Here is a 13,244-nt window from a genome sequence, read left to right as displayed (position 1 = left end):
ACACTAGTCTTCAGTTAGGCTTAAGCTTACTCGAAATGCTCTGCATATCCATGGGCTTTCTGCATGCACAACCAAATGTACAAACATTGTAATATATAGAAGTAAGTTCTCGAGTTTCACAAATTAGCCAAAACATTTAAGTGTATTGTGTCCAATTTTTTCTGCAAAACGTACAGACAACTTACAAATGCTGTATAGCCCCAACTGTTTTGGGAAGGCAAGAAAGCCCCAATAAAATTTTAATTTTACTGGCAGCTTATATTTATGACAGCCGGACTCGAGTCCTGGGGTGGGAAGTACAGTACTTGTACTCTAAAGGAGGGGCTTAGGATATCTGCTGTTAAGAGGGGCATCTAAACTGTCGTATCCATGCGTCTCTGGCAAGACAGTGGTAGTGTGAATGATAGTGAAACTGTTTCTGTTTTGGGTCACCCTGCCTTGGTGGGAGACGGACAGTAGGTTAAAAAGAAAAATTCCAATAGTATACAACTCCACGTGTCATTCCTAAACAGGATAGGCACACAAGTAAGATTCACCAGTCTGTAGCTGCTGCTTGAACTGTCAGCATCTCCTCCACACTGCAGAGTTAAACTTATGAAGGCTTCATTTATGATTGCTCTTGGAGGTGGTAAGTACAGTGCCAGTCAGCCGTCTCTCAATGAGGCAGAGTGACCCAAAACAGAAACACTTTCACCATCATTCACACATGATCACTGTCTTTTATTTCATTAAAATACATAAAGGTAACATTGGATGGCTCAAATTTGTAAGGCTACGGTTTCAAGAAAACATAACATTGCATATTCTAAGGAAAGCCCATCGTTGCGCAAAACATTTCAGGCATGTGTCATAATGCTGTAATGTGATTTTTTTTTTTCAATTCTTCATTGGCAGTGACGGAAACCAACACTACTGAAGGAGAAGTGGGAATGTTACAGTTAGGAAGGTCATTTGAACAGCAATGTAGCATACTTCTGACAAGACAGATACTAAATGAATAAGAGTACAGTGGAACCTCAAAAATCAAACTGCTCCCAACACGACCAATTATAAATAACAAAAAGTAACTGTGCACATAAAAGACAGAAGCTTTTTCGGTCTGACTACCATTGACAAAGTGCTTTGTCAATGGTCCAAGTCGTAAGCTTTTCTTTTATGAGGTAACGACCAATCTGAAAGTGTATTTTTGAGGGTCTAAATGGACTAATCTTTTACATTATTCCTGATGGGAATAAATTCATTCGGTAAAGGCGCTCGAACAGCCTTCTGGACCGAAGAAAGTTCGATATTTGAGGTTCCACTGTACATGCTTTTTGAGTTCACTCTACCTCAGTGGAAGATGGCCGGTGTGTTTAAAAAAATTAAATGTCCAGAATAAAGATTAAAACAATCTTCCTTACTGTGATGATTACAATACATTGAATACCAAAACATAAAAAATTGGACAAAACACTTTTTCTTTGCCAAACTATCAGTTTAAAACTGGATTATTACAATAAACCTGGGGAAAGTATTGCAAAGGTAGGGCTTATAAAGTGATGTGATCAAGGAAGCAAAGTTAACTCCAATTCCTTGAATAAAGAGCTATTCACAACCATCAAGGAACCCTTGGAAGGGGTGTAAAAATCCAAACTAAGGATCATAATAAACAGCAAAAAAGACATTAATAAATCCTGAGTATGAAAGTGACTTCAGCACTAACAAGGCAATTATTATAGTTATTTTAATCACAGGAAATGCCAAACCCATAGGAGTCATATAGTGCCTAGGAAATGGGACACAATCAGGATCCATCCAAGATGTGCCTTGATGCCAGTGAGGGGCTCTTGATCCAAGTCATTGGATCAAGAACCCTTCACTGGCATCAAGGCATCTCTTTCAAGGGATCCAACAAGTCAAATTCCCAAGAAAGTTGAACTGCCATAATTTTTTTTATTGTTAATTTATCATAATATTATTTAACATTAATGCAATGCCGTACATAAATTTTGATTTTCATACTGACCTTTTTGACAGAGTTAGTGTGAATGATGGTGACAGTATTTCTTTTTTGGGTCATCCTGCTTTGATGGGAGACAGCCAGTGCATTAACCCTTAAACTGTCCAAACGTAGATCTACATTTTTTTCAACATTTGAAAGTATGTAACAAAACGTAGAACTTTTTTTTTTTTATATTTGAAAGCGTGTAAAAATAACTTTGATCTCTTTTTTTTTTTTTTGTTATACAGTGGTCCCTTGACAATCGTCGGGCTCGATGGTCATCCTTTTCGGAAAGCGTTGCATTATTTTCATCCAAACATTGGCTCACAAATGGTCAGTTGACTCACTAATCGTCATTCGTCCTGGATGCGTACTCACAGCTCTGAGCCGCCTTGGCCTCCCTTCCCAGCCAGTGTGCTATTGTTTACCAGTGAGCGACAGTTCCCCTCACTTGTTCATATGAAATATTTCATAATAGTATTCTATTCATTTTAGTGCTTGCAAGTGCTAAATAAGCTACCATGGCTCCAAAGAAAGCTCCTAGTGCCAAGCCTTTGGTAAAGAAGGTGAGAAATACGACTGAATTTAAGAAAAACATCATTGAACAATATGAAAGTGGCGTACATGTGGCCAAACTGGCCAGGATGTACAGTGGTCCCTCAATAATCGTCCATAATCCGTTCCTGGAAGTGGGACTATTATCGAAATGGACGATTTTCGAATCAATTTTCCCCATAAGAAATAATGTAAAACCAATTAATTCGTTCCAGACACCCAGAAGTATCAACAACAATTTTTTTTTTACCTAAAAGATAGATTTACATGCACAAAAGAATGAACATTCAACATGACAGTTACCTTTATTGAAGGCTGTTGTTGATGAATGGAAGACAGGGAGGAGGAGAGAGGGAAGAGAGGTTACTGTTTGGAAGGGGAATTCCCCTCCATAAGGACTCTAGGACACTAATAAAACGTATAAATGAACATTGGTAATAGGGGTAGTTGATGAGTGGAATGGTCTGCCTAGTAGGGTGATCGAAGCTAAAACACTGGGTAGTTTCAAATTTAGGTTGGATAAATACACGAGTGAGAGGGGTTGGATTTGAGTCGGACTTGCACCTGAGTTTATTGCTTGGGTAGCATTTGTTCTGTTAGTGGGTTGGATTTGTGAATGACCGGCCTAGTATGGGCCAGCAGGCCTGTTCCAGTGTTCCTACTTTCTTAAGTTCTTATTTAACATCACACTTACCAGTAGGGTGATCGAGGCTAATACCTTGGGTAGCTTTAAGAAGAGATTGGACAAATATATGAGTTGGAGGAGCTGAGTTTGATTTGTGTCATTGGGTACGGGAGTAAATTCTTGGGTAGCTTTGGGTGGAGGTCATTTTGATAAGGACCTGCCTTGTATGGGCCAGTAGACCTGCAGTGTTCTTCCACTATGTTCTTATTGGCTATTTGCTTGTGTGAAGGAGGGATGGCAAGTTTATTGTTGGAGAATATGACACTAACATCAACTCTATGGCTTATTTATCTATCACAATTCAACTAATATGACATAATAAACGATATTAATAACATAGAAACATGGAATATACTCTAGAATGAATAAAATAAGTCATTACGTATGTCACGAGAGGTGTTGTGTTGTGTTGTTGTTGGGTATATAAGGGCCACTGAGTGTAAGCCGTCCATAATGGTGGTGAAACAGCAGCTGAGGCGGCGGTGGTTTTTGTAGCCCTATATAACTCATCTTCTGTACATAGTTCTCCTGTCTTCAAGTTATGTCCTGGAATTTGTATTATAAAGCCACTGGATGGCGAAACGTCTACAATAAAGATACCCAGATGTTGCACATGTGTCTCAATTTCAACTCCAACAACATTGGAGGAGTTGGTAGAATTACTGAATCACTAAAGAAGGAACCCTCTACCACCATCACTACTACCTTTTACCACCATCACTACCACCAAAGAAAGCTTCTAGTGCCAGCCCTTTGGTAAAGAATGTGAGAAACACATAATTTATGAAAAAGTTTGTAGAAAAATACAAAGATGGTGGTGGTAGAGTGGAAGCAGTTGTTATAGTGGTTGATGAACATAAGAACACAAGACAGGAGGATCACTGCAGCAGGCCTGTTGACCCATGCTCGGCAGGTCCTTTACAATTCATCCCAATAACGAAACATTTTCCCAACCCAGTCCTCAATGCTACCCAAGAAATAAGCTCTGATAACTCTATCCACCCATTTGGGACTTGCAAATGAGTGGATAGGGTTATCAGAGCTTATCTCTTGGGAAGCATTGAGGACTGGGTTGGGAAAATGTTTCGTTAGTGGGATGAATTGTAAAGGACCTGCCGAGCACGGGCCAACAGGCCTGCTGCAATGATCCTCCTTTCTTATGTTCATCAACCACTATCACAACTGCTTCCACTCTACCACCACCATCTTTGTATTTTTCTACAAACTTTTTCATAAATTTTGTGTTTCTCACATTCTTTACCAAAGGGCTGGCACTAGAAGCTTTATTTGGAGCCATGGTAGCTTATTTAGCACTTGCAAGCACTAAAATCAATGAAATATTATGAAATATTTCGTAGGAGCATGTGAGGGGACCATCACTCACTGGTAAACAATGGCACACTGGCTGGGAAGGAAAGGCCGAGGCGGCTCAGAGCGTGAGTACGCGTCCGGGACGAAGGACTATTAGGACTATTAGCGAGTTACCGGACCATTTGCGAGCCAATATTTTGATGAAAAAACTGGACTATTTCCGAAATGGACGACTTTCAGGCCGGAGGATTATTGAGGGACCACTGTATAACAAACCCCATAAACCATATCTTCCATCGTGGCAAAGAAAAAGGAAATCAAGGAAGCCGTTGTTGCTTGGAGAAAATTGTAGCCAGATTGTGTCCACAAGGGATTTTGAAGGGTTTGTGGCTGACCCTGATGAGCCTGTCAGTTGTGGCATTGCGGAGTTCCATGGGGTTGGATGTGGGTTTGGAGGATGTGGAAGCTGGTGGAGGACCACAATGAAGAGCTAACCACTGAGGAGCTGCAAGAGCTTCAGCAGGAACAGCAACAGATCGCAGCTCAGAATCTTGCTGCAGAGGAGGAGGAAGAGTGATGAAAGAAGGTGACTTCTTCAGAAATTAAGGAGGTTTTTGAAATGTGGGGTAGGATGGAAAGATTTATGGAGAAACATCACCCTGAGAAAGATGTTGCAAGCCACATCGGTAACTTGTACAGTGATAGTCTTGGCCCATTTTAGGGAAGTTTTAAAGAGACACCAGAAACAGAGCTCTATGGACACTTTTCTTGCTAGACAGGAGTCCAGTGACTCTCAAGCTGGTCCTAGTGGCATTAAGAAACAGAGAAGTATGTAACCCCAGAAAAGGACTTGTTACCTGATCTGTTGATAGAAGGGGATTCCCCTTCCAAAGTGTAACTAATCCAATCTCTCTCCTCCTCCAGTCTTCCATACACTAAGAATAATTGCCAATAAAGGTAAGTATTATGCTGTTAATGTTTCATTCATCATATGCCATTGTATTGTTTATGTACTACATCTATATTTCATGTAAAAAAATGTTTTAATACTTCTGGGTGTCAGGAATGGATTAATTGTATTTACATTATTTCTTATGGGGAAAATTGATTCGAAAATCTACTATTTCGATATTCGTCGCACTTCTGGGAACGGATTAACGATGATAAACGAGGAACCACTGTATTTGAAAATATGTAAAAAAACATAGATCCACTTTTGGAGCACTATGCATGTGAACGTAGATCTACTTTTGGACAATTTAAGGGTTAAAAGGAAAAAAAAATATTTTGCAGAAAGATTCTTGCAGAATAGGCAAGAAATAGGCTTCAGGGGGATGAGCCCAATGGAAATAGGTCACTTTGACTTTTTAGGTTATCCTAGGTAATTTACACTATGTATGATATTTGTACTTACGTGTACCTGTGCATAAATAAATGTCTCTATTTACTTATCCCCAAACAATTATTAGATGGCAGATTAAAAGAGAAGGTACATACCATCTTGTCTTCCAGCATGCATGATGGTGGAGGGCACAACACCAGTAGTGGTAATGGCTGCTAGTGTCACCGAACCATCGTGGTGTCCAATGACCACACAATCACACATGCCCTGGGCTGCTGCTTCCAGGCAAGTTATTATGCTGTTACCCGACCACGTTCCGATGCTTCCACCTGCCGGAAACATAACAGCACACTTGGTGTACCGCTTAATTATTTTTTTTAACATGCTGGCCATCTCCCACTAAGGCAGGGTGACCCAAAAAAGAAATACTTTCACCATCATTCACACTATCATTGTCTTGCCAAAGGTGCACAAATAAAACAGTGATTGTGTGAATGATGGTGAAAGTGTTCCCTCTTCGGGTCGCCTTGTCTCGATGAGACGGCCAGTATAAAAAAAAATTATAAATTTATTAGGAAAGGTTGGAGGGAGGGGGTAAAGGAGGTTTTGTGTGCGAGGGGCTTGGACTTCCAGCGGGCATGCGTGAGCGTGTTTGATAGAAGTGAATGGAGACAAATGGTTTTTAATACTTGACGTGCTGTTAGAAAGCGAGCAAAGTAACATTCATGAAGGGATTCAGGAAAACCGGCAGGCCGGACTTGAGTCCTGGAGATGGGAAGTACAGTGCCTGCACTCTGAAGGAGGGGTGTTAATGTTGCAGTTTAAAAACTGTAGTGTAAAGCACCCTTCTGGCAAGACAGTGATGGAGTGAATGATGGTGAAAGTTTTTCTTTTTCGGGCCACCCTGCCTTGGTGGAAATTGGCCAATGTGCTAATAAAATAAAAATATATTCTGAGAGATCTTTATACTGCAGTTATCAATGGAGTGTCCTTTACTGTCTCATTAACATACATGTTAGTTAAGTCATCCCCAAAAAAGAAGAGAATAATACTGGCTTTGTAAAAATGCTACTACAGCAGATCATCATTTATCTAGCAACCAGTTAATGGTCATCCAGCATTATTGGGACAAAATTAATTTATATGATTATTAGGCATTCTGAAAATCTAGGACTCCCTTCCCCTCAAAAGGCATTGAAACCCATCAAAGGTATATCTATGCAACTCATGAAACCATAATAACATGATTGTAAACAAAAATCAGAACAGGTGGGGTCTGAAATCATGGCAAGTCGTAAAACTCCAGGCCAGTGCATAAGCCACTGGGACAGCTGGTTACAATACTGTGCCCAGTTGGCCCAGTGGCTTGTACATCTATAGTACAACTAATTCAACTAAGTACCGCACCTATGAATTGGAATATCTCTTTTAATAAATCTCTGACTGTTGACAAATTTGGTTAAAAATTAAAAATTTTAAATTAACAGAGAATATTTAGAAATGAAAAAGAGAAAATGATCTTACCACTCAGAGCCCATATATTGAGAACATTTTCAAAAGTCGCTGCAACATATCGTTCCGAGGGAAGCGAAACCAAATGTTCCACAGCTGCAAGGTTTACATTGTAATTGCCTGCACTGTCACTCTGCTGGAACACCAATGTATGCTCCTGAGGTCCAATACTCCGCTGACCTACTTTCCATGTGCGCACAGAACTGTCATGCCCACTGTTAAAAAAATTCAGATTTGATAATGTGACAAGAGTGTAAGTATTGTTTTGTAAATTACATTTCTGTATGTTCAAACCTTTAAAATATTTTACCAGCCAAAACTATAAAGCTTACTTTGGAACAAATATACATTCTATGTAGAGGGTAACATTTATAAAGGGATTCGAGGAAACAGGTTAGCAAGACCTGAGTGCTGGAGGTGGGATGTAAAGTGCCTACACTTTGAAGGACGGGTGGGGATGTTGCACGTCACAGAGTTATCTGAATTGTGATATCAGCATACTTCCGGTAATGATTCAATGAATGATGGAGAAAATTTTCCTCTTTTTTTGGGGGGGCCACCCTGCCTCAGAAGAGTGCCAGTGTTAATAAAAAAAAAAGTATGCAATCCTACATAATGTGATTTTGGCTAAGCAGTACTGAAAAGCTTCAACCCTTTAAACTTTCTTAAAACGCACCAGCTGTATCCCACTGAGGTGGGGGGGCCCAAAAGGAAAAACAAAAATTTCTCCTTTTAAATTTAGTAATATATACAGGAGAAGGGGTTACTAGCCCCTTGCTCCCGGTATTTTAGTTGCCTCTTACAACACGCATGGCTTACGGAGGAAGAATTCTGTTCCACTTCCCCATGGAGATAAGAGGAAATAAACAAGAACAAGAACTAGAAAGAAAATAGAAGAAAACCCAGAGGGGTGTGTATATATATATATATGCTTGTACATGTTTGAGGAATTGTTAAATGTTGATGAAGATAGGGAAGCTGTGATTTCGTGTATAGGGCAAGGAGGAATAACATCTTGTAGGAGTGAGGAAGAGCCAGTTGTGAGTGTGGGGGAAGTTCGTGAGGCAGTAGGTAAAATGAAAGGGGGTAAGGCAGCTGGGATTGATGGGATAAAGATAGAAATGTTAAAAGCAGGTGGGGATATAGTTTTGGAGTGGTTGGTGCAATTATTTAATAAATGTATGGAAGAGGGTAAGGTACCTAGGGATTGGCAGAGAGCATGCATAGTTCCTTTGTATAAAGGCAAAGGGGATAAAAGAGAGTGCAAAAATTATAGGGGGATAAGTCTGTTGAGTGTACCTGGTAAAGTGTATGGTAGAGTTATAATTGAAAGAATTAAGAGTAAGACGGAGAATAGGATAGCAGATGAACAAGGAGGCTTTAGGAAAGGTAGGGGGTGTGTGGACCAGGTGTTTACAGTGAAACATATAAGTGAACAGTATTTAGATAAGGCTAAAGAGGTCTTTGTGGCATTTATGGATTTGGAAAAGGCGTATGACAGGGTGGATAGGGGGGCAATGTGGCAGATGTTGCAAGTGTATGGTGTAGGAGGTAGGTTACTGAAAGCAGTGAAGAGTTTTTACGAGGATAGTGAGGCCCAAGTTAGAGTATGTAGGAAAGAGGGAAATTTTTTCCCAGTAAAAGTAGGCCTTAGACAAGGATGTGTGATGTCACCGTGGTTGTTTAATATATTTATAGATGGGGTTGTAAGAGAAGTAAATGCGAGGGTCTTGGCAAGAGGCGTGGAGTTAAAAGATAAAGAATCACACACAAAGTGGGAGTTGTCACAGCTGCTCTTTGCTGATGACACTGTGCTCTTGGGAGATTCTGAAGAGAAGTTGCAGAGATTGGTGGATGAATTTGGTAGGGTGTGCAAAAGAAGAAAATTAAAGGTGAATACAGGAAAGAGTAAGGTTATGAGGATAACAAAAAGATTAGGTGATGAAAGATTGAATATCAGATTGGAGGGAGAGAGTATGGAGGAGGTGAACGTATTCAGATATTTGGGAGTGGACGTGTCAGCGGATGGGTCTATGAAAGATGAGGTGAATCATAGAATTGATGAGGGAAAAAGAGTGAGTGGTGCACTTAGGAGTCTGTGGAGACAAAGAACTTTGTCCTTGGAGGCAAAGAGGGGAATGTATGAGAGTATAGTTTTACCAACGCTCTTATATGGGTGTGAAGCGTGGGTGATGAATGTTGCAGCGAGGAGAAGGCTGGAGGCAGTGGAGATGTCATGTCTGAGGGCAATGTGTGGTGTGAATATAATGCAGAGAATTCGTAGTTTGGAAGTTAGGAGGAGGTGCGGGATTACCAAAACTGTTGTCCAGAGGGCTGAGGAAGGGTTGTTGAGGTGGTTCGGACATGTCGAGAGAATGGAGCGAAACAGAATGACTTCAAGAGTGTATCAGTCTGTAGTGGAAGGAAGGCGGGGTAGGGGTCGGCCTAGGAAGGGTTGGAGGGAGGGGGTAAAGGAGGTTTTGTGTGCGAGGGGCTTGGACTTCCAGCAGGCATGCGTGAGCGTGTTTGATAGGAGTGAATGGAGACAAATGGTTTTTAATACTTGACGTGCTGTTGGAGTGTGAGCAAAGTAACATTTATGAAGGGATTCAGGGAAACCGGCAGGCCGGACTTGAGTCCTGGAGATGGGAAGTACAGTGCCTGCACTCTGAAGGAGGGGTGTTAATGTTGCAGTTTAAAAACTGTAGTGTAAAGCACCCTTCTGGCAAGACAGTGATGGAGTGAATGATGGTGAAAGTTTTTCTTTTTCGGGCCACCCTGCCTTGGTGGGAATCGGCCGGTGTGATAATAAAAAAAAAAAAAAAAAAACATGTATGTGTAGTGTGACCTAAGTGTAAGTAGAAGTAGCAAGACGTACCTGAAATCTTGCATGTTTACGAGACAGAAAAAAGGACACCAGCAATCCTACCATCATGTAAAACAATTACAGGCTTTCGTTTTACACTCACTTGGCAGGACGGTAGTACCTCCCTGGGAGGGTGTTGTCTACCAACCTACTACCTAGAAACCCTTTAAACATCCCCAAAAATATAAAAAAAAAAAAATCATGTCATGTGCAATATTTGGATAGTAATCCCCGTATATTTTCACAATCTGCTCACCAGACACGAGTAGTATTCCCCTGCAGCCACAAGCCTTCTGCCATTTTTTCTAAGCTACATGAATTCATGTCCACTAAACAGCATTTATCTAACATTTTCCACAATTTATATGATTTATGAATGCTTAATTTACATGAAAAACATGTATGAAATATTTGAAGGGAATATTCAGTGCATTAATATTCAAGAATCTCTCAAGTTCAGTAGAAAACCATTTAGATAATTAACCCTGAAGGTTAGCACAGTAACCCAGTACAGTATATGATCATGATTATAAAGCAATCACACATTACCGTGCCTTTAACAGTCATGTACACCTACCATCCGACTTACGACCTGCTCGACTTATGACCAAACTTCTGGGAAATAAACAACTATTTGTGTTGTACACAGTGTTTATCCTAAACCTTACAGTATAAAATACAGTACTAACAGCATAAAAAGTAAAGTAAAACATGAAATACCAAAATAAAACAATAAAATAAAGTCATTACAAAAATGTTTTGTTGATATTCAGTAGTAAAGTTCGACTTACGACCATTTCGACTTACGACCGGTTTCTCGGAACCGAACTCGGTCGTAAGTCGGATGGTAGGTGTATATACCTACTCTAGCTGTATTTCAGCAACTGTTGAACATGCTGGTGATTGTAGATATTAATGCTGCTAAACTTAATACCGTATGACCACATCAACTTAGATTAACCAATTGATTAATCTTCACAGGAAAAACAGTGTGTATCTACAATATTCTTTAAATTTATGTTATTATAGTAATGCTCTCTTATAGAGCTCTTCTGTAGTGTGATTTTTGTATATGTGATTGAAAAAGTTCATCTGAATTTAAAAAACATGAACTATGAAGCATTTCCATGCTCTATTTTGGGATCTATATTTCAATCACATTCACAAAAACTTGAACTATATAGAGGAACTTTATAAGAGCTAAGAGCACTTATTATATACTTGCGCTCAACAGGATGAACAAAAAAATGATTCTACTTACCTTGAAACTAATAAATTTCTTGCCTGAAGCCAGAGAACATTGGAGGTGCGAGCAGTGTGGCCCTCTAGGAAAGTGGTCTGGACATGAGGCAGAGTTCCAGTGAAGTCTGCACCAGTGCCAGTCTCACCTCCAGGCAAGTCGCTGTCATTCTCAACTAGACGTGCACGACCACCAATACATTCAACCTAATTTTTGAAGTAAATGGATTAGAAAACTGGCAAGTTGAAAAATGAGACACTTGTGCAACTCTTAGGAATCATTTTTACAGAAAAGTTTTGCCAGCCAGTGGCTTCTTCAGTCCATTACAGAGAAGCACAATGGAAGATGAGGGAGTCACTGGCTGGCGAAATGTTTTTGCAATAAAGATTCCCAAATGTTGCACAAGTGTCTTGTTCTTCTCAAGAATGAAAACACTATCCAGTAACCATGAGCCTAAATACAATCCAAGGATTTTGCAATGGCATTTTATAAATGGAGTAATGGTTCCTAAAATGAACTCAGGAAAAGTAGGGTAAAGATGTTGAAATTTCTGACAAACATATCACAAAAAGTGGTAATAAACTTAAAGTCTAGTCCCAGCTAAATACATTTTAACGCTAACTTTTGCCTCGGCAAAAGTTAGCGTTAAAATGTATCGTTAGGCGAATTTAACGTTATGCGATGCGTTCGTTATGCGAGGGACTACAGTATTTTAAGACAAATATTTTATGTACAGTGTATTTATTTTACCTAGGGTAGTAGGTTGGTAGACAGCAACCACCCAGGGAGGAACTACCATCCTGCCAAGTGAGTGTAAAACGAAAGCCTGTAATTGTTTTACATGATGGTAGGATTGCTGGTGTCCTTTTTTGTGTCTCATAAACTTGCAAGATTTCAGGTACGTCTTGCTACTTCTACTTACACTTAGGTCACACTACCCATACATGTACAAGCATGTATATACACACACCCCTCTGGGTTTTGGGTTTTCTTCTATTTTCTTTCTAGTTCTTGTTTATTTCCTCTTACCTCCATGGGGAAGTGGAACAGAATTATTCCTCCCTAAGCCATGCGTGTTGTAAGAGGCGACTAAAATGCCGGGAGCAAGGGGCTAGTAACCCCTTCTCCTGCATATATTACTAAATGTAAAAGGAGAAACTTTCGTTTTTCCTTTTGGGCCACCCCGCCTCGGTGGGATACAGCCGGTGTGTTGAAAGAATAAAGTATTTATTTTACGTTTTTATACTTTCTTTTTTGCCTAGCTGTACTGAGCACTTAATATATGATAGTATAAACATGTCATGAAGCATTTTAGACACATTCAATAATGAAAAAGCTATTTTTCACCCATAGGCAATGTCTGCTCACCATACAGGGTCAGGAACTTAAGAGCCATATAAATGGGGCCCTCCTGTACTACAGGATATGGTTCTAGCACCATTACTATCACTCACCCTCATAGCAGACAGATATGAACACTAACCTTAGCTGGATGGTACCAAAATAACTAATTAAGTGGCAGAAAAACTAACAACAGTTATCAAGTAAGTCTTCCAATGAGCAAGTGGAAATAATATAGTGTCCAATGGTGACAGTTTTCAACCGTTAAGATGCAGGAAGAATTATTACCTCTCAAGGCAGGAGACAGCAGAGCTAGAAATTGTACATAGGATATTTACTACCTGCACAGAACTAATAAAACATCTAGACTATTGGAAATGCCTCAAAAGACATGGACTGTTCACTATGGAA

The 13,244-nt window shown here is 39.9% G+C and overlaps 1 protein-coding gene across 7 annotated transcripts in view; it reads right to left on the bottom strand.

Annotated features, from left to right (window-relative positions):
* Nucleotides 1-13,244, bottom strand: part of LOC128699864 (probable E3 ubiquitin-protein ligase HERC1) — a gene marked incomplete at its 5' end in the record, with an annotated part of 163,798 nt that overhangs the window by 66,017 nt on the left and 84,537 nt on the right. For all 7 annotated transcript variants that reach the window (XM_070102322.1, XM_070102323.1, XM_070102324.1 and 4 more), the window contains 3 exon segments: nucleotides 6,030-6,203; nucleotides 7,399-7,601; nucleotides 11,514-11,698. In XM_070102322.1, the coding sequence (XP_069958423.1) occupies nucleotides 6,030-6,203; nucleotides 7,399-7,601; nucleotides 11,514-11,698 (562 nt within the window).

This window comes from Cherax quadricarinatus, chromosome 81 (assembly GCF_038502225.1).
Source record: "Cherax quadricarinatus isolate ZL_2023a chromosome 81, ASM3850222v1, whole genome shotgun sequence".
Lineage (NCBI taxonomy): Eukaryota > Metazoa > Arthropoda > Malacostraca > Decapoda > Parastacidae > Cherax > Cherax quadricarinatus.
Note: the sequence above shows the minus strand (reverse complement) of the source record. Positions and strands in the feature narration are given on the sequence as shown.